At 48.5% G+C, this 21,117-nt stretch overlaps 1 protein-coding gene and 1 non-coding gene across 2 annotated transcripts; both read left to right on the top strand.

The window, feature by feature from the left end:
• Positions 1–13,660: 13,660 nt before the first annotated feature.
• Positions 13,661–20,729, top strand: ODC1 (ornithine decarboxylase 1). Its single transcript, XM_032497022.1, has 12 exons — positions 13,661–13,967; positions 16,349–16,491; positions 16,583–16,716; positions 16,990–17,163; positions 17,328–17,500; positions 17,751–17,885; positions 18,012–18,093; positions 18,270–18,353; positions 19,094–19,256; positions 19,332–19,444; positions 19,532–19,746; positions 20,244–20,729. The coding sequence occupies exons 3-12, from the start codon at positions 16,615–16,617 to the stop codon at positions 20,386–20,388; spliced, it is 1,386 nt and encodes a 461-aa protein (XP_032352913.1). The 5' UTR covers positions 13,661–13,967; positions 16,349–16,491; positions 16,583–16,614; the 3' UTR covers positions 20,389–20,729.
• On the top strand, positions 15,313–15,446 carry LOC116669103. Its single transcript, XR_004326488.1, has one exon. It is a non-coding gene; the product is annotated as a small nucleolar RNA SNORA42/SNORA80 family (small nucleolar RNA).
• Positions 20,730–21,117: the final 388 nt, after the last annotated feature.

Below are 21,117 nucleotides of genomic sequence, written 5' to 3'. Positions count from 1 at the left end.
ACGGGGAGGAGTTTGCCGGCCGCACCATGGTGTCAAATCCGTTCTGCCCAGGACGAGTTCCAGGGTAAAGCTCGCTTAGCGGGGCGACACGCTAGAGACACAAAGGAATTACAGGCAGTCTCTTGTTTTTCACTTTGCGTGTATGTTTAGCCTTGGAAATGCAGTCGTTGAAGAGATTATTATAAACCAAATCTGCCAGAAAAATGTTCCTCTTTATTCCAAGGGCATGTCTGCTTTCAAGGAGCGAAAGTGACCTAGAGGAAGCAAAGGGAGATTTATTCTAAAGAGCTGGGGAGATCTCATGAAACCTGATGGAGGTGGCTCAGCCCTGGCAAGGCAGAAAGTGGCCCCTCGCAGGCCTGGGGTGGCCACACCACTGGCCCCTCCAGATTCCCTTTTCCTGCTCTCTCGGCCACAGGGTCATTCTGCTCTGTGCACATGGCTGGTGTGGTTCCCTCAGCTGCCTGCACACAGCCTCCAGGCCTATGGCACCAGGGTGCCAGCCCTCACGTCAACAATCCAGGCCATGCCTCAGGCCCAGCAGAATTCGGCCCCGTGGGTCTAGGTCTGGGTCTGGTATCTTCCCCATGTCCAACCGCTGGAGCCTGAGGCTAGATTTATTCCAAGACTGTGGGAGGTACCTGTGCTCTAGAAGGGGTGGAGGAGGAGGCGAGAGGAGCTGCCTCTTTAGTACCAACTGGCATGACAGCCATCAGAACATCCTCGGCCGTGTGGCCTGAAAAGAGAAAACAAGATAATGAAAATCTCTATGATTATTTGCAACAAGCAAATTCGACTGGAAATTCAAGACATGAACCTAAATTTTCAGTGTCCAAGTGTCTGGAAAAAACTTCCCTTCTGTGTCACAAATGGACACAACATTTTTAACATCTTTCTTTCGACAAACATTTACTGAAAACTTACCCCTTACAGCACACTGGGAACTCTCGGCAACGAAGGAGACACAGTGCCAGCTCTTAAAACTCTGACTCCATCTCTGAGCTCAGGCTTGAGGGGAAGACACAGTTAAATAAGTACGATGTACATATATTCAAAGATGCTGAAGGAAAACTGAACTGACACTTCCTGACTCTCTTGATAAATTTCACCGTAGCAAAGACCAGTGTCCAAAGTCATTCCAAAGTGTTGGAGGTAGCACTTAATAATGTTATTTTGAAGACAAAGCTGGTGTTTCTCCCATTTGATAGTATTTTAAGTATGTCTTAAATCAACAAAGAAATTTGCTTGTTGATTCAAAGTTAGATAACACAGAACAGCATAAAAAAGAGAATAAAAATTCCATCCATTCGTATATATTTACAGGATATAAATTTACTGTTTTGTTTGGGCTTGATGAAAAAGTTTTGGAAATGGATAATAATGACAGCTGTACAACCTTGCGAATGTACTTAATGCCATGGATTGTATACTTAAAAATGGTTACAAAGGTAGATGATATATGTATCTTTACCACAATAAAAAAAAATTCTCACCAGATACACAATTTTATAAATGTTTTCATTTTACAATATAGCGCAACACTTCTCCATATCATTAAGAAACATTCATAAGCACGATTTTACAGATTGAATACTATTTCATCCTATGGTTACAGCATAATTTTATTACCATTCCATTCACGTTGGATACTTGGAATGTTTCCATTTGGGGGTTATCATAAATGACGTTTTTGTGAATCCCCTTGTGCGTAAAACTTCGAATGCTTTTTAGAGTCTATCCTTAGGATACAGTCCTAAAAGTGGGATTACCGGAATAAAGGAAATGGCATTTTTAAGGTTTTGGATACTTACTGCCAGATTGCTATTCAGCAAATGTACCGATTTTTACTTGTTTTAGTTATAAGAGAGAGCTATTGTCACGGCCCTGCAGCCTAAACAAATACGCTTTTGAAAGTTCTTGGCCACCCGTGGCTCTCCGCCTCCTCCTGCGAGGTGTCCTGCTTCAGAGCTCTCAAAGTCCTGCTTTGGGTTAAAAGCACAGTAACAGCGCTGAAGCCATCCGCTCGGACTTGTCTGTGCGAACTCTGGCAGCAGGGAGTCCAGGATGGCAGAGGACGGCGCGCAGCTCGGCCCGAGGTTCAGCTGGTGCGTTCTGGAGCGAGACTGTGAGAGAGGCGGTGAGTACAGACGAGGCCCTGAGAGAGCGGGAAGACGAGAGGGGATGGTCACCTAGAGGGAAGAGACAATGAGACGTCTCAGCCAAACCAGGACGCGTGGAGAGCAAAGGGGCACTTCACGCGGAAACAACAGCACTGACCAGGGCTGACTGTACCAGGCAAGCCAGGATCTGCATTCGACTCAGTACCACCTGGGACCACGGGTCTACCTTACAGTTAGCACCAAGAGTCTGCATGGAATGGGACCCCCAACATCTGACCCGAGGGCCTTACTGGAAACTGTGGGTTTCGGTCTCTACATGGGTGCAGTGAAGAGAAAACATGCCCCCGTGGTCCAAGGACAGTGCAGTCTCCTGGGGTCACAAGGCAGCACGTGTCAGATGCTAACATTCCATCTGTCAAAGAGGCAGAGACCAGACAAGACCAGATGTAGACAGGAGATTCCAGAGAGGCCAGAAGCACAGCCGCTGGAAGGAATGCAGTGACTGAGGTTTCCCTGATTTGAGATGCGGCAAAGATCAAAGGGTCACATATCCCAGGAGAGGAAACTGCCCCAGGGAGATACAGAAGCAGGTATGAGAACTGACATCTGTTGAGTTCCTTCCAAATGACGGGGCCTGAGCTGGGGACTTAATTCATCAAATCCACCCACGACCAACAGCTCCACAAAACCCTGTGTCCAACCACCCTACAAAATAACAGCCCAGCCTCACTGAGGTGGAAGGGCTTTCCCGTGAGCCCGAGGCTCGCTGTGACGTGAGCCAGCTTCACGCTGACCGGGGCGGGGACTTCAGGCTGGGACAGCGGAGCCCAGGTGCAGGCCATAAGGACCTGCACTGTCTGTAGCTAATTTTTAAAACAATAATAAAACCGACTGAAAGCTGCCCTGCTGTGATTGTCACATGCCCATCGGCTCTGAACAACATCACTGATAAATCCTCCTCCCTGAAGAAAAGTCCTTTGTTCCAAACAATTGCTGTGGTTATGATTGAGTTTTGATAACACGGATGTGAACTTCACGTTTGCATGACTTGCCCTATTATAAACATTGTATTCCGCACCCAGATTAATTCAGAGAACGCCCAGTTCCACAGCTGGGCCCCGTTTCCCACAGACGAGGCTACTGTGTTCACTTTGAGTGTTGTTCATGGCGGGGCAATGCTTCGGTGGGTGACCAACTTGTCCCTGTTCACCGGGATTTATGACTTCAGCCCCGACGGTCCCAAACAGTTGGATATCACAGAGGTTGTGAAAGCAAAGAACACAGCTTGAATTGCTGCAATTCTGTCATTCCACTTGCAGTTTCAGTGTCGAAAATTTAAACAGCTGAAGTGTTAACTGCAAGACGTCATCTTTTTGTTTGGTAAGTACCCATTTTAGATCATACGTGAAATGTTTAACTTAATTTGAATAAGATCTTTAGAATTGAAGGGTCTTCTCTTTTTTTATTTTTATTTTTTTATTTTTTAAACATTTTTTATTGAATTATAGTCATTCTACAATGTTGTGTCAAATTCCAGTGCAGAGCACAATCCTTCAGTTATACACAAACACACATATATTCACGGTCACATTTTTTTTTGCTGTGAGCTACCACAAGATCCTGTATACACTTCCCTGTGCTATATCGTGTAATCCTGTTTATCTTTTCTACATATGCCTGTCAGTATCTACAAACTTTGAACTCCCAGGCTATCCCTTCCCACCCCACCCCTGGCAACCACAAGTTTGCACTCCACTGTCCGTGAGTCTGCCTCTGTTTCGTATTTATGTTCTTTTTTTTTTTTTTTTTTTAGATTCCACATATGAGGGATCTCACATGGCATTTCTCCCTCTCTTTCTGGCCCACTTCACCCAGAATGACACCCTCCAGGATATAGGGTCTTCTCTTAAAATTAATTTTTGTTTTAAACCTAAAGAGCAAATCAAGCTCTTTTTTTTTTTTTTTTTTTTTTTAATAGAGGTTACTACAGAAAACAATCTTGTGTCAAGGAGAGGGTATTAAAAACTTTTCCATTTCGGGGGTCAAGTGCAGGAGGTATAACGCTGGTGCTGTGCATAAATTATCTCATTTAATTCCCCTGGCAACCTTGTGACGTAGCTTTTTCTTTTCACCCATTTAGAGATAAGGAAACTAAGACTCGGGGACATGAACGAACTTGCCAGGGACAGCTGGGATTCAGACCCGGGCCCTCTGTCCCCAGAGCCTGCTCTCCCAGCTGCTCTAGTGTGACACATTTCATCCCGAAGTTCAGCTCTTCCCTTCCGGGGTGTGAAGGCCTAGCTAAGAATTCTTCTGTAAGAATATTACAACGGCCTCTCTCAGTTTTATGTCTCTGCATAACAAACACTCCAAGCTTTATCTTATTTTATTATCACTCTTTTTTCATGGAGGTACTAGGGATTGAACCCAGGACCTCGTGCACAAATCCCCCCAATTTTAGTGGGTAAAACATCCATCTATCATGTGCACAGATTCTGGGCTGTGTGCCGGGTTTATCTCTGCCCTACGACATCCAGATTTCATGGCTTGGGGAGGGATGTTATCCTTTGGTGTCCTCACATGCCTGAGTTGGTGCTGGTGATCAGCTGGGAGGTCAGGTCAGAACACCTGCACACGGGCTTGCCACGTGGCCTGGGGTTTCTCCCCCAGTGGTGGCCTCAGGGTAGCCTCACTCCTACAGGGTGATGGTTCCAAAGGTGAGCATCCCAGTTAGCGAGGTAGAAGCTGCACCATCTTTGTCACCCTCTCTAGGTTTAAATAGGTCACAAGCCTGCCCAGATTCCACTTCACTTCTTGGCAGGTGTGGCGAGACATACTGGGGCAGCTGTCTCTTGTAAAATCCAATTTGTCTCACCTCTTTCTTTTCTTTGACTCTTCCAGTTCACATCGGCTCTCAGCTGGGCTCTTCCTGGAACTTCCGGCCTCCTCCAGTTCCTGGCCCATAACTGATCTGTTAGGCAGTCCCAACCCAGAGAGCATTTTTGGGTGCGGCTCTGGGAGAGGCAGCAGCAGATAAGAGGAGACCTTTGATGTATACGATATCTGCTGAGTTTTGAAGGTATTTACAAGTAACCATGCAGTAGCTACCGCCCTGGACGGTTAGTGAAGATGTTTGTCCCAGACCCTGAAATTCCAGACCCTTACATTTTTAAGTAAGCCCCTATCTAACTGAGTCACTGAATACTTTTTGAGCAATTTTGTCTCATCCCAAAATCCACCCTTGTCCCTTCCTCCAGGAAGGTGGTCCTCCTTCCTCCCAAGCTCTGGCACAAAATGAACAGGCAGAATGGAGACCAGTGGCCCCAAGGTGAGACAGGAGGGAAGAGGGCAGGGTACAGCCACTCAAGGAATGACAGCAACCAAAATGGTAGAAGATTCACCTCCCAGTTGGCCTTGAGGATTAAGAGGTTTGACTTCTAATAGATCTTGAGCTTCATTATATGCCCATTGTAACAGCAGGATCAAATAACATGCCTGCAGGCGCCATGACAGCCCCAAGGCTAACCGCAAAAGGCCAAAGAATGGGCGGTAGCCCAATCCCTGGGAATCCCAGCTTCCTTCCCCAGGGCAGTTGGAATGATCCCACCTGTAGGCGTGTGAAGCTACTGAAACCATAAAAAGTGACAACACCATGCCTAGTGGCCCTTTACGCACTCTCTCCCCTGTGGAGAAGGCCCGCACTCTGTCTATGGAGTGTGTACCTACTTCTATTTTAACCTGAGCACCCAATTCCCACACCTCTCTCCTTGCCTTTGTCTTGCCTTATACTCTATCTAGTATATATCTCTCTAAATAAATCTACCTTAACAGTGGCTCGCAGTTGAATTCTTTCCTTCGCGAAGCCAAGGACCCACACTTGGCAGGGCACGTCCCAGGGGTTCAGCCTAGACTAAGGACTCGGCCCTCCTCACATCCCACATTCCTGCATCAAAGGGACCCTGGAAAGAGGGGAGGAGGGGTGTGGGAAGCAGGGCTGTGAGGGGGCGGGGCCCAGCGGGGAAAGGCCCCCCGCAGGAGCACAGGTGGGGCAGTCTGCTGAGGGTGGGAGAGGAGGCTCTTCCAGGGAGGGGAGTAAGCAGGTCCCAGGCGTTTCACCAGCTGGAGACAGTGATGGAGATGGCGATGGATGGACCCCACCTCGATGCTTGAGAAGCAGCAAGGGACAGGAATTTCTGTTTGGACTGTCTTGAAATACACCACCACACGGGAGCTGAGCTCTGGGGCTCCCAGCCTTAAAAGCTTTATGATAACTTGTATTGAGCTTTGACAGTGAGCCCCTGCACACACATGATCTCTATTCTTTCTTCACAACAAACTCGGGAGTCCTGGAGAAATCTGAGGTTCCTCCCCACGTGGTTTATTCTAGGCCACTGTCTGCTACTTCCTTCTGGCAGACAGTGCATTTGTTTGCTAGGGCTGATGTAACAAAGTAGCGCAGATGGGGAGCTTAAACAACAGAAATGTATTCCCTCATAGCTCCGGAGGCTGGAAGTCCAAGACCAAGGTGTCAGCAGGGTTCATTCCTTCTGGGGGCTGTGAGGGAACAGTCTGTTCCAGGTCTCTCCCCTAGCTCCCAGGGGGGTTCTAGCAAGCTTTGGTGTTCCCTGACATGTAGAAGCATTGTCTCCATCTCCGTCTTTACCTCCCCGTAGCCTTCCCTCTGTGCTGCCTCTGCCTGAATCTCCCCATTTCACAAGGATGCCAGTCCTATTGGATTAGGGCCCGTCCTAATGATCTCATTTAACTTGATTATGTCAGTCAAAATCCTATCTTGAAATAAGATTCCATTCTGAGGTTCTAGGGCTTAGGACCAGAGTTGGGGAGGGGGCACAATTTAATCCATAACAGACAGCATCTTCCAAGTAGCCATGCTCTTCCGGGAAGGCCTGAGCCCATCTCCAGCGCTAGGGAGTGGATTGTAATCAGTTTAAGTCAACCATGGGGGTCCTACTCTCTTTTCTGGGATGGAGAAGGCAAGAGAGTGTGATACATTCTATCCAATGAGACAGGAAGGGAAGTCTGCTGGGGGAGAGTATTTGTTGGATAAAGAGAGACACAGAGGAAGAGATGTCCTTTCTCACTGTCCACCAGCCTACGTTTCATCGGTACTGACGCCAAAGAACCAGGGCCATCTTGGAACCACGAGGGGAGCTGAGCCCACTCCCTGAGCACGGAATCAAGAAAGATAAAGACTTGGGTCTCCGGTGTTGTTCCTGAGGCTCTGAGTGAATGAAACTGGAGCCTCCCTTCCTTGAGACTTCAGGTTGTATGAGATGATCAATTTTTCCCTGTTGCTCAAGCCAGCGTGTAACATAACCCTGCACTCACTAGACTCTTCTTAGGAAGTGTCCTGCAAATGGGCAGGAAGACGTGGACAAGCCTTTGGAAAGGGAGCCATGCCTGTCGTCGGCTTGGTCAATCTCAGACCCATTCCCCACCCCACCGGGGCCCTGCGTGGTTTCTAGCGCCAAGTGGAGACGGGGGCTGACTCCTGAAAGTCACACTCGCTAGCTCCCTGGCCAACAGGCTCCAATCGGGAGGCCCTGGTAGGAGCCTGGAGGCTGGCAGAAGTGGATCTTTTCCCTCCTGTCTCTCTGCTTCGAGCAGCATCCCCAGCGTCCCCTCTGTGGTTCCAGCCCCTCCCGCCAGCGTCTCTCTGTGGTTCCAGTCCCCACTGGACAGCCCCCAGGTCCTCTGCCGGTGGCCCTCGCTCCCATTTGTGCCCGGCCCTGTGGGTGGCGGTGCTTCATGCAGCTGTGAGATACTCTGTTATCCCTGTAACTGGTTCCCATCCTAGTTGAATGCCCTCCACTGAACTGCCTTGCATGCTCAGGCCCGCGTGATATGGGGCACGGCATGCTGAAGAGGAAGGTTTTGTACCTGTGTGTGGCAGCTACCCCGCCTTCTAAGATCGCCGGGTCCTGCAGTCAGCAAGGATTTGGTTGGCCTGATGGGAAATGCAGGTTGAGGCCACTCCACAAAGGAGGAGCCCCCGGGTGTCGGATGCTGCCTCCAGAATGAACCCTTCACAGCCCTCAGTCCTCTCCCCAAGTGAAGGTGGGCACGCTGATGATGGCCTCTCTGTGTACCCTGGTCTTGTTCTGGCCCTGTGTGCCCTGGGCCCCATCACAACTCTCCCCAGACTTAGACCAGCCTTTCCAACCCCATGGTTCTCCATGATTATTTCTAATACTCAGAGGGGCGCTCATCCCTTTGCCCTTGGGCCCCAAGGTGAATTACCCTGCATAACCACTGTCGCAGTGACCCCAACACCCAGAGCAGAGCTGAGGATTAGCCACCCTCCTGACTGGGGGCTGCTCCAGGGCCAGGGCCTCCTTCTGTCCTCTCCCCCGTGGTGGCTGGGGGGCCCGGGCCTAGAATAAGGGCTCACAGGCTGCTTGTCTTGGTTTTGTTTTATTATTATTACTTTAATGGAGGTACTGGGGATTAAACCCAGGACCTCACGCATGCTAAGCACATGCCCTACCACTGGGCTATACCCACCCTCACAGGCTGTTTGAAGGGAGGCAATGAGCATCACCTTCAGATGCTCCTGCGGCCTCTCCTTGGGAACCCAGATACACGGCTGCCTTGTGTTCAAGGGCCCCCGGTGGCTCAGTCTGGCGTGACACTGCAGGCCATTCAGACGGTCTTGGTTCTGACTTGGCAGGAAAGTGACACTCACCACTCCTGGAAAGAGCACACACCTTCCTGAAGGCCCAGGTTACGCAAGGTCCCTCCACATGCTGCTCCCTGCCACGAGAGGAAGAAGTCGTGCAGGCTTTGGGGATTCCCAGAGGTGGGGACCTGCTCGGGTGGGGCTCTGGCAAAAATGAGGCAGAGGCAAAACCCAGCAGAGGTGCTGCAACACGTTGGGCCAGAGGCAGTTACCAAGAGCTTAAGAGAAAATAAAATAAAAGAGACAGTTTTCTTTAAGCCTTGGGTGGAAGGTCAGGTTTCTCTGGGACTTCATCAGTTCCCTGCTGGTCCCCAAGAGCCCATCCCACAGCTGCATCCAGCAGGGGTCCTCCCTCCCCCAGAACATCACTTGCACGTAGGAGACACTCAATCTAAACATGTACTGAATGAATGAATGAATGAATGAATGAATAAATGACCAAAGGAAAATATTCCGAATCTCTTGTCCCTGGAATTTTGGATAGCACGTGGGGAGAAATTTCCATGAGTCAATCAGTCGTGTGGCAAATACAAATCACATATTTCTTAGGACAGCCTTAGTTTCAATTTAGCAATACTGAGCGACTTTTGGGTACCAGGTACCGGCTAGACACCGGATGCATGAAGAAAGGTAAATTATGGTCCTGACCTCAAAGGCGAGGAAGGAGACCCAAGGTACCCGTACTGTGTGAGCCCCACTGTGATGTCAGATGGGCAGGGCCTGCAGAGCAAGGTTTGGGGGGCGCCGGCAGAGCAGGAGATGAGGCTGGAAGGTGAGTAGGGCAGACCTTGGAGGGTCCTGGGTGCAGGCTAAGGTGTTTGGACTTAACCCCATGGATCAAGGGCCACCAGGGAAGGGTTTTAAATTAACGAGTAAAGTGGTCAGAGCTGAAACCTTCTGTTCTGTGGTCAGCCCACATGCTGGGAAGCTGGTATGTCTGAAGCTGGCCCGGCATACACTTCCTAGGACTCTGCCTTCAGTGCACCTAGAAGGCAGGCTCTGGGAAGCCAAGCATCACTACGACCAATGGGCCAGGTGAGTGAACTCCTGCTTCTCAACCTCTGGACAGAGGTCACCTCTTCTCTGCAATGTACTGTGTGGCCACCGGCCCGCCGCAGGGCCCTGCTGGGCTTCTGGGGGCCCTGACCCAGTTCCTGCCAGATGACCCTAGTCCCAGAAACTCCCAGGGAGCCGCACCAGGGCGGAGGCCAGGTAGGGGCAGTGATGCAACAGCACTGTAGAATACAAACGTCCTGGGACTTCCACTTCCACTGGTGTCTTTGGCTTCCAACAGGTACTTTTGGAGATGCTCCACTTCTGTGATGACGCCTGTGTTGCTCAGAGCAGGGAGGGCCTCCCCGGAAGCTCTCAGTGCCCGGGGCACGGCATTTGGATTTGGCAAAGATGGCATACTTCCCGCCTTGGAGGGTGGGTTGGATTTTTGGAAACACCTAAAACAATTCAATGGAAAGGCTGGAATGTTAGTGACTGAGCTGCTGAACACTATTTTTGGTCAAACATCCACGTGCGACTAGCAGTGGCCTGGGACTGGTTCCCATTACCCTGAGTTATGGCCCCTTTGCAGGACAGCTCCTAACTTCCCAAAGTCCTCATGTGGCTGGATGTCATAAGCCTCACTCCAGTGCCAACTCTTACTACACTTCTGGGAAGAAGTTTGGTGTGGAATATGACCACTGACATGTGGACAGAACACAAACCCATTTCCCAGAAAGTTCTCAATGTCAACTATTCCAGTATTGAGTACCTGGATACATACATTCTTGCTGACCATTGTCTTTTGTGTTACACTTTTTCAGTAAAAGTGACTTTTTAAATTTGTAATTACCATATACCTTTATAAGCTCTTTCGTGTAAATAAGTTAATAAAGAAAAAAAACCTTCCCCTGACGTGTCCTCAGTGTCGGGTCAGAGAATGTAGTCAGCAGATTCACACAGAACTCCTTGTATAAGAAGTCAGAGATCCTCAGAACATCAGAGTCCAAAAGCCTGGGTTTTATCCAGCCCAATCCAGCCAGAGAGCATTTTACAGAAAAAGCTTGAGACCCAGAGAGCAGAAGTGATGCTCAGGGCTTCATAATGAGCTAGGTGCTGAGAGTCACTAAAAAAACTGGAGTTGGTTCCAGAATTTCGGTGGGATGACTAGGGGCGCAGATCTCATTGGCACATCCAAGATGGTTTTTGATGTTTTTGCTCACTTCCCTAAGTTACTGCTTCTGCACCAAACACATAAACCTTATCTCCACATAAGGGTAACATCCAGGTGTTGCGTATCACATGGTTTGCAAGGATCTGCTGCTTTTCTCTAAGGGGAAAAAAAAAAAATAGGAAGGGAGAAGATAAAGTCTATTGAAAATATGCAGAAAGATATTAATGACAAGCATTTGAACAAGGCCAAGTTTAGTCATCATTGGTTTACCTTCTTTGAATCCAGATTAATAACTGAGTTTAATGACTCAGGTCTGTTACCTCCCAGACCCAACGCCAAAACTCCAAGAGTTTGCCTGCAGTCAGCAGGGCCTGCCCTCGAGGAAGCAGCACCGCCTCCTTCCCTTGCTTCTGTTTCCTCATCTGGGTCGGATGGGTCATCTGGGCCAGGCCGGGCCTCCCCAGAGGGAAGTGTGGCCTGTGGGCAGTTTGCATATTTGGGGTGGGCTAGCAGGGAAGGCAGTGTGTGGGGGTGACCACCGTGTGAGTGGCACATGTGAGTAGCAGAGGGACAGACCACCTGGCTTCCAGAATCGAGAAGTCGTAGGTTCGTTCTAGCTAATACTTTTAATTCTAAAATACAATTCACAGAACTCAGTGGAAGGGGATCCTAGATCAGACCCCAAGACTTCCCTTGATGGCTGGAGAAAGAGAAGTTCACAGAGGGTCAAGGAGATGGTCAAGGTCACGGGACGGCAAGCTGCTGGCAGGACAGGGGCAGGCTCTCCTTCCCTCCCCACAAGGTTCCTACTAGGATCTCCCATGCTGAGACATCCGGTCCCCTCTGCTGGGTGGAGGCCGAAGAGTAGGGACAGTGTTCACCACCCAAGGACTGGCTGATTGACGCGCCATGCAAAGCTTGGGCAGTGCAGACAATACTCCCCTCTTGGCCTCAGCACTGGACCCAGGAGACTTCCGGAGTTTGAGGAAAACTCTGTGTCCCTGGAACAAAATGTTTCTTCACAGAGCAGGGACAAATATCCAGAGTGTTCACCATGGAATCAAAGCTGTCCCATTTAGTGCCTGGGGCTGTAATGTTCTCTGATGGGATTGATCATTTCACTTCATTGTTAATTTCATTCCCTCCTAGGAATTAAACTTGCTAGGGTGGGGATAACACCCCTCTCCCTAAGTGGTACCTCATACCCAGTGGTTGCTCAAGGACTACGTAAAAATAAAGTTGATTAGGGTGCCTAAGAGAAAAGGCACCTCTGCTTGTCATATCCTCTCTCATACGAAGATTCACTTCTCTTTGCTGTTTTCCCTTTCCTTGATTCTGTGGAAACCATGCATGCTCCAGGGAGACTCAGATCCTTCATTCACTCCTGCATTCCTCAAACAAGTACTCACTGACTATGCCCCAGGCCTGGGGATCAGTACAAAAGGAGGTTTCTGTCAAGATCTTTGGGTCATCTAGTCCAGCCTCTTCTGAGGCCCAAGATCACACAGTAAGTTGGGGCCAGGTTAGGCTACAGTAAGTACTGAGCTCCTCCAGGGTCTCCTGCACTGACCTGTGTGGCTGTGGCTAGTTTCACGTTCTTCCTCCGACCGGCAGCACTCAGGTCAGTCTCACTCTAGGTTGGGACATAATTGGATTTGGTCTACAAGGGAAGTAATGGTAAAAATGCAAGGGGAAAATGTGTTTCAAATCCCTGTAGTCCCTCCCTGCGGTGGGGGATGGACTGCAACTGAGAGGCCATTGTCCATCGAAGCCTCAGCTGCACTCTTGGGGACTCCCAATTTCTGATACAGCTTTTATCATATGTATCCACTGTGTAGACGCTGTTGGCTTGCTGGGAAACCCTCAAAGGGTTTCAATTCCAGCTGCCCTTAAAGAAGTCATCGGTAAGCGCCATCTGATACAGTAAAGCGCTTTGTGGTTTGTGGATCTGTTACTTCCTACCTCTTCCCCAAATGCCCTTAGACGAGCCTCTGGCTTAATAAGCGTAACATGTATCTTTGCGTATCCTCTGCTGTCTGCTGTCTGCTATCTAGGTGGAAGGCACCTGGATGTTAGCCACGGTTTACAGGCGCAGTAGATTGGGAGCAGCCCGAAGCAGTGCCGCTAACTTGCCAAGTGACCTTTCTCCCTTCTGCGTCTTTGCTCCCTTCTTGGTGGAGTGGTGCTGCGCCAGAATCACTTCCAGGTCCCTCCCACAGGAATGGAGACTCCGGGCAGCAGGGGCCAGAGTCCGCCAGGTGGGGTCCACGTGGCCCGCTCGCGCCCACGATTTCCTTTCTCCGCCCGAGGGCACGAGGCATTTAATGCCAAGTCGAAGAACAGTTTTGCATGGCGCAGATGCTTAAATTCAGCTGCGGTCCGAGGCAGGTTTTGCAATTCTGCTGCGGCGGCGGCGGCGGCGGCTCTCGTCCACAGGCAGAGGGCCAGGGGCTGGCGCCGGAGGCCGCGCCAGTGGAGCCCGGGGCCCGCGGCGTGTGCGCGTGCGCGGGCCTGAGGCTGGGCCGGGAGGGGCGGGCGGGTGGGCGGGGCGGGCCGGGCCGGCCGGCAGGGTGGCGCTCGGATGCGCTGACGTCGAACCGCCCGCTCCCCACGCCCCTCCGCCCGGCCCCGGGTTGGCGGCGGCCGCGCTCCGCCCTCTCCCTGGGAGGACGCCCGGACGGAACCGATCGCGGCTGGTTTGAGCTGGTGCGTCTCCATGACGACACGCGCGGCGCTATAAGTAGCGGAGCAACGGCGCGTAGGGCTTTGTCAGTCCCCTCAGCCTCCGCCGCCCCTGTGCCAGCGCTCCGGCGCCACCTCGGGCCGGCGGTCCTCCGCGGGAGGGAGCGAGGCGGCGGGCGGCCCGGCGGGCGGCTGACGGGGGCGGCGGGGACAGCGGCGGGGCGGCCGGCGGCCCTACGCGCTTGGCGGCGGCGTTTTGTCTTAATGGGGTCCGCCCGCGGCGCCCGAGAGCTTTAAGGTGAGAGGGGCGCGTCCGGGCGGTTGGGAGGCGGCGGGAGCTTGGGGTGGCAGGGGGGGAGGGGACGGCCACGTGTCCCTGCGCTCCGGCCGGAGGCCGGGGCAGATCCCGCGCCTGGAGCTGCGAAGACATGTGGCCCCAGACCTTGGTAAGCTGCTGCGTCCCCGGCCCTGGTGACCCCAGTGTAGCGGGGCCCCGACCCCCAGCCCCTTGCACGCACGGCTTAGGGCGGCCTGGGCTGGAACGGCCCGGGGTTCGCCTCTCCCGAACCATGTCAATGAGGGTTTCTCAGCCGGAAGCTGTTGAAGCCTCGGTCGTTCTTTCAACCGCTATTTTTCTTAAACCCATGTGGCAGCCCGGTAGCAGGTGCAGGAGAGGTACCAGGCGAGCCGGCGCAGGTCTCCGGGCGCGCGTCGCTCATGCTCACTTTCATAAGGAAGAGACGTGCCATTCTGCCGTGATGCCCTGGAATAATGTCCTTCTTTTCTTTCTTTCTTTCTTTTTTTAAGCTTTTATTTTTGTTCTGTGTACAGAAGGAATGACTCAGTATAGAAACCCACTGGAGTAGCTAGAGCTGAGATAACCTTGTAGTAACTGATACTGCTCAGCCGGCCATGGCTTATAATTGTTTAAGGAATCTTGGAATGACTTAGTGATTTAAGAAAAGCCTCGGTTATTAAGATCCCAGTTCAGGCAAACAGACTTGGACATAGAAGCCAGCCCCAGGGTTTTCAAAAGAGGCCAGCTGTGTATGAAAATGCTAAATATTGGGGGAAAGTGTGGGGAGCAGAACCTCTTAGAAATGTCTGGGGAGGACAAAGAATGTGTTCACTTGGGTCAGACCTAAAACTAGGTATAATTTAGTTGAGTTTGTACGATTTTCAGTTGCTGTCTGAGTTAGTACCTGTCTTTTCTAACGTTACCCAATTGGCAGTAAAGGATTTCATAGCAGAAAAGTGCTATTTTGTGCTAATTGAGTCATTGTTTTAAATCATTTAGCTATGCAGAACACCAAAAACTGTTCTTGGGTGAAATTCAAATTATTAAAATAAAGCTCCATATTGCAAGTTATTAAAATAAAGCTTTGAAAGGCACAGGACAGCAAAATACTTAATAGTAGTGTATTTCAGAGAAATAAAAACTTCCTAAATCTAAATATTGCCTTAAAAATGTGTAACAAGACCCAGGATAACCCAGTCTGTCACTGGTGAGCCTATTTGACTGTTACAGACAAAATGGGTTTGCTGGCATTTAGTCTTTCCCTTCCCCTACGGGTGATTTGGGCAACGTAGGAACTTGACAATACCAGAAAGTCACATTAGATCAAGTCTTATAGTTCTACCATGCATGGGTTTGGATTTATGGCAGGCCCGTCCCCCTGGGCCTTTCATAGTGTCCCATGCCAGAGGAAACTGTGGCCCCGAACCATTGCCTGGCCTCTGCCCATAGGCTGCAGGCACTGAAGCGGGTTGCACAGTGGAAAAGAAGCCCCAGCGGGCAGAAATTAAATAGATTTAAAATTAGTGATTTTAAGGTAACTGTCATTTCCAATGTCACGTTTCATAAAGACCAGGGACAGTGGCTATGATTGTTAAATGAGCTTTATTTTTGTTTATTTGTAATTTATTACCGCCTGCTTATTTTTGTTATTCAGCAAGTTAGCCAAAAATAATTCCCAGGTGATTATCATTCGTAGCTAAGCAAGTGTTAGAGTGCACGTAAGGACAGTTGGGATCCCCAGAGTTGCTAATTTGATAGGCAACGCTGCTTTAAGAAAATTGATTTCTGATCTGATACAGCAACTGTAGTATGTTGATTTGAAGAGTGCAGTTTTAAACAGACACATGCCTAGCGTGAAAATTGGCTCATAAAATTGTCAGGAAACTTAAGAGCACCCGGTAAGTCGAGAGTGATGACATGACGCCTATTAGTCAGTTAAAATTATTCTGTGTAAGACTCAGTGAAAGGAGGAAATAGCATGATATTTATACAGCAACTTTCAATAATTGCTGTAATGGTATTTTAAGCTTCTAAAGAAAAATAGCTCTGAAATAAAGTAAGCTATCACGAAACTTTTTTTCTGCATCAGTGAACTAAGTGCAGAAAAGCTCCTGAAACCTACATTCCCCATTTTTTAGCAGGAACATTTGAAGTTTTTTTGAGGTGGACAGTACTATATGTGAAAATTTAGTGTGAAAAAATCTAGTATTGAATCTGTGGTGTCCTCATTCCATAAAGGTTTATGAAATCATGTGACTCAAACCTAGGAATAATGGGATTCCCAAACCCAGTGAGTGAGCTATCTGGAGGGTGCTTGAGTAGCCCTGTTGCTTACACATTTGCAGTCAGTACCTGATCTTCCCATTTAATGTGTTCCTAAGGTGGACAGCAGATTCCGTGTTTATCAGAACGTTTCCACCACTTCATCCAGGGCACACGCATCTTCGGTGGGACTTGGGATTCCTGAATTGCCTTTGTGAAAAGCAGGCATAATTTCTTTAAATTCCTTCTCTTAGTTTTCCATGTGAGTATTCATGATTGTTACAGATTTATCTTGTTAAGAATTACTAAGTGTTGCTAAGACTTCTGAGTAAATTTGTCCTTCCTGTTTGCAGTTTGTTGTGTTTCAGAACGACATCAAGAAGCCATGAACAGCTTTAGTAATGAAGAGTTCGACTGCCATTTCCTGGATGAAGGCTTTACTGCCAAGGACATTCTGGACCAAAAAATTAATGAAGTTTCTTCTTCTGTAAGTATATTTAAGTCCATGCTGGCAGCGCAGCTTTGAGAATGTTAAGCCAATGAGTGGGAAACTTCAGTGGGGCCTTACAGAAATGCAGGTGTCTTGTTAGGGAATTTAGAATTTAACTGGCTGTAGATCATCCAGTGACAATAGTGATGTGCACGTCAGTGACTGACTAGAGTGGGCTTCATTGGGAACGATGGGCGAGAGAAGGGAAGGCTGCTTGGCAGACGTGTTGTTAGGCTACTGATGGGTTTCCTGTAACCACTCTTGCTGCAGGATGATAAGGATGCCTTCTATGTTGCGGACCTGGGAGACATTCTAAAGAAACATCTGAGATGGTTAAAAGCTCTTCCTCGGGTCACTCCCTTTTACGCAGTTAAATGCAATGATAGCAGAACCATAGTGAAGACTCTAGCTGCCATCGGGACAGGATTTGACTGTGCCAGCAAGGTGAGCAAAAGCTGCAGAACTCTGGTGACTGTGTAGGACGGCCCTGGTTGTGCTGCTGGGGCAGTAGATGCTCGTGAACAAGTGGGGACTGTGACCACTTCCTATGTTTCTCTGTTTCTTCCATTTATCACCTGCATGTAGTGTAATACCTCTTCTTTTTTCAGACTGAAATACAGTTGGTGCAGAGTCTCGGGGTGCCTCCAGAGAAGATTATTTATGCAAACCCTTGTAAACAAGTGTCTCAGATTAAGTACGCTGCCAATAATGGAGTCCAGATGATGACTTTTGATAGTGAAGTCGAGTTGATGAAAGTTGCCAGGGCACATCCAAAGGCCAAGTGAGTTACTTCTCCATGTGAGGGCAGGGTCAGATATGGGATCTGTGTAATGGCAAACAGAGTCAAATTTCCATACTTCAGTCATCTCTGTGCTGCATCAGAGACAGTAGAAAAAAGTTTAACTCTCTTGATTCATAAAACCATGTTAAACACAAACCACAGGGTGGCAGAGCTAAGGATTCTCTATTTTAACCCTGGCTGTAAGTGGTCTTCTGTCATGAGAAATTTGATACACTTTTCCTTCTTCTAGGTTGGTTTTACGGATCGCCACTGATGATTCCAAAGCAGTCTGTCGCCTCAGTGTCAAATTTGGTGCCACACTGAAAACCAGCAGGCTTCTTCTGGAAAGGGCAAAGGAGCTAGACATTGATGTCATCGGTGTCAGGTGAGACCTTGGTGACAGCACAGATAGAGGTTAAGATTAGACAATGCAAGTTTAACAGGTTTTCTCCCACTGTGAATAGTTATTTCTAGAAGTAGAAATAATATATTTTCTTTCTTTTTGCCCCAGCTTCCACGTGGGGAGTGGCTGTACTGATCCTGAGACCTTCGTGCAGGCCATCTCTGATGCCCGCTGTGTCTTTGACATGGGGGTGAGTATGTGTAGACCCCAAGTGTAAGGAGAGGGATAGAAATGACAAAACTAGTCCTGCTTAACCTTTTGTAGAAGTCATCTCATGTTACAGAGGTTTAACCTAATTATGGGCTTCATTTTTCATAACTTGTTACGAATCTGGCTCCTTGATTGACTTAATTTTCTTGACTCTAGGCCGAGGTTGGTTTCAACATGTATCTGCTTGATATTGGCGGTGGCTTTCCTGGATCTGAGGATGTAAAGCTTAAATTTGAAGAGGTAATTTATAACAAAGCTATAATCTTTAGCTCTTAGCAAGTTCCTTTTTGGACTATTTCAAAACTAAAGTGTTTTAACTAATCCCCAAAAAGACTATACAACCATGAAAATAAATGTCTTGATGTGCTATTTTGAGGTGACTTCCGTGCTATTTAAAAGTATATTTAATATCCTTTGGTTTTCTAAACTTAGATGAGCCAGTTTCCCCCAAAAGTCTTGGGAAAATTGATTACACTGAGAGCTGTCGCTCTGGAGAAAGAACATGCCAACTTTTAAAAGTACATCATTTCTCAGGATGTTCTTTGCTAGAATTTGTCCTTCCTTAAAACATTTAAAGTGTTTAGTCATTTAAGAAGTTAAGCCATTATATGTCACTCATTTATAAAACAGATCCACATTCTTATTTGTCAAGATTATATGAGGCAGGTAGAATACAAAGTTTTATCTTGTTGGCATGTATTTGCTAGATTAAAGTATTTTGGCACCTTGAAAATGGTAAGAAATTTGGACCATTCTTTAATAAAATCATACCCATAACAACTTAAAGAAGATACAGAGGGTGTCTGGAGGGGAAGTCAAAGTGAAACCACAAGGATGTGCAGGCTGGTTTTCAGGATGTCTGTTTGAAGATAAGCCTCCGCTGACGGCTGCTCTCAGTGTTCTGTTGTCACAGCAAAGCGCTGTGCTCCGGGTGTTTTCCCCTTGACGACCACGTGCTCTTCTCTGTCTCACTCTGGTAGATCACCAGTGTAATCAACCCAGCGCTGGACAAGTATTTTCCATCAGACTCGGGAGTGAGAATCATAGCTGAGCCAGGAAGATACTATGTTGCATCAGCTTTCACGCTCGCAGTTAATATTATTGCCAAAAAGCTCGTATTAAAGGAGCAGACAGGCTCTGATGGTACGTAGAAGGGGTGGTGAATCGTTGTCGTGTGTAACTGAAAATTGGTACAGAAAGTGGTAACTGCCTTTGTAGATGAAGACGAGTCGAGTGAACAGACGTTCATGTATTACGTAAACGATGGAGTATATGGATCGTTCAACTGCATCCTTTACGATCACGCACATGTGAAGCCCCTTCTGCAGAAGGTACCTTCTGAACACGCTGTATTCAGCAGTTAAGATGATTGGTCAGGACCCATGTGACCAGGGGTGTTTCTCTCTCTTCAATCATAGAGGCCCAAACCAGATGAGAAGTATTACTCATCCAGCATCTGGGGGCCGACCTGCGATGGCCTGGATCGCATTGTTGAGCGCTGTAACTTGCCCGAGATGCATGTGGGCGACTGGATGCTCTTTGAGAACATGGGTGCTTACACTGTCGCTGCTGCTTCCACTTTCAACGGGTTCCAGAGGCCGACCATCTACTATGTGATGTCAGGGCCAACATGGTTAGTGCCAGCAGTGCGTGTTTGTGGTTCTGATGAGAGTTGTAATTAACCTTCCAGGATTTATGCCTGCTTTTGTCTAGGTGAATGAGAATTTGCTTTGCTTGGGATTAAATACTAACGACAGTTTTTTTGTTGTGTTTCTCCCCATATTAAGAACATATACTCTAGAAATTTTGGAAAATGCAATGGAAGGAAAATCCCTGTAATGATAGTTACCTGTGTTCTTTCCACGTTTTTAAGGCATAGTTACTTTGGAAAAGACCATTGGGATATTTCTGTGTAAATAGAACGTTTTAATTAGTGTATTAACGTGTGGTTTCCTTACTGGTGGAAAGCTGGTTCTGAAGAAATACCTGCTTTAGAAATACATCAAATTGCTTCCTGATGACATAGTAACCAAGGATGCAAATAGGCTCATGAATAAGCTCTTCTTGTGTGAAACTGCCCAGTCAGGGGTGACTCAGGGTTTCTGAGTATGCCGCTTCTATCTCTTACAGGCAACTGATGCAGCAAATCCAGAACCGTGACTTCCCGCCCGAAGTAGAGGAGCAGGATGTTAGCACTCTGCCTGTGTCCTGTGCTTGGGAGAGTGGAATGAAGCGTCACCCAGCGGCCTGTGCTTCAGCTAGTATTAATGTGTAGATACCAGTCTTGTAGCTGTAAACTGCGAGTTTAGCTTGAATTAAGGGATTTGGGGGGACCATTTAACATAATTACTGCTAGTTTTGAGATGTCTGTGTGAGTAGGGTGGCGCAGGTGCACCCACGTGGAAGACTAGGAGATGGGGTCACACTTATCTGTGTTCCTATGGAAACTATTTGAGTATTTGTTTTATATGGATTTTTATTCACTGTTCAAACCATGCTACTAAAGCGTGCCCCTCAACTGCTAAGCAAGCGTTTGTAGCTTGTGCATCGGCAGAATGGGCCAGAAGCTCAGTGTTGTGACCTGTTTTAAAAAATAAAGTATCTTGAAATAATGAGGCAATGGGAGGTTTTTACAACGTGTCCATTCTGAACGCTCACCTCGAGTGTCTTGTAAGTGGAAATTAATGTTTTTTCCCTCACAGGCCGGGAAAATTGCCTTGAGTTGATGGTTCTTAATATTTTGAAAACCCATGGACATGTCTCCTTCCTGTTGACATATGTATTTCAAGTACATAGGTCTCATAGGAAGTCTGCTGTAGGTTCTCACAGAGAACAGCGGACCTGGCCCACGTGCAGCGGGAGAGAGAGGAGGGCCGAGGCAGTGGCCGGCCTCCGCTGTTAACGGCTCAGCCCCTGTATGTGCACTGAGCGCCCGGAGCCCCTTGTCAGTGGGCCCTCGGAGCCCTGCCTCGAGACCACTCAGACCCTCCCCGCCTCGACTTCC

Source organism: Camelus ferus, chromosome 15 (assembly GCF_009834535.1).
Source record: "Camelus ferus isolate YT-003-E chromosome 15, BCGSAC_Cfer_1.0, whole genome shotgun sequence".
In the NCBI taxonomy this organism is placed as follows: domain Eukaryota; kingdom Metazoa; phylum Chordata; class Mammalia; order Artiodactyla; family Camelidae; genus Camelus; species Camelus ferus.
The sequence above is the reverse complement of the archived record's forward strand: the minus strand, read 5'-3'. Positions and strand labels throughout refer to the sequence as shown.

Bases quoted from the DNA above. Each gene is read 5' to 3' on its own strand.
- ODC1 (XM_032497022.1), top strand. From the start codon at position 16,615: ATGAACAGCTTTAGTAATGAAGAGTTCGACTGCCATTTCCTGGATGAA. The intron at 18,354-19,093 runs GTAATTTATAAC...TCACTCTGGTAG, and splicing joins TAAAGCTTAAATTTGAAGAG to ATCACCAGTGTAATCAACCC. The intron at 19,445-19,531 runs GTACCTTCTGAA...CTTCAATCATAG, and splicing joins TGAAGCCCCTTCTGCAGAAG to AGGCCCAAACCAGATGAGAA.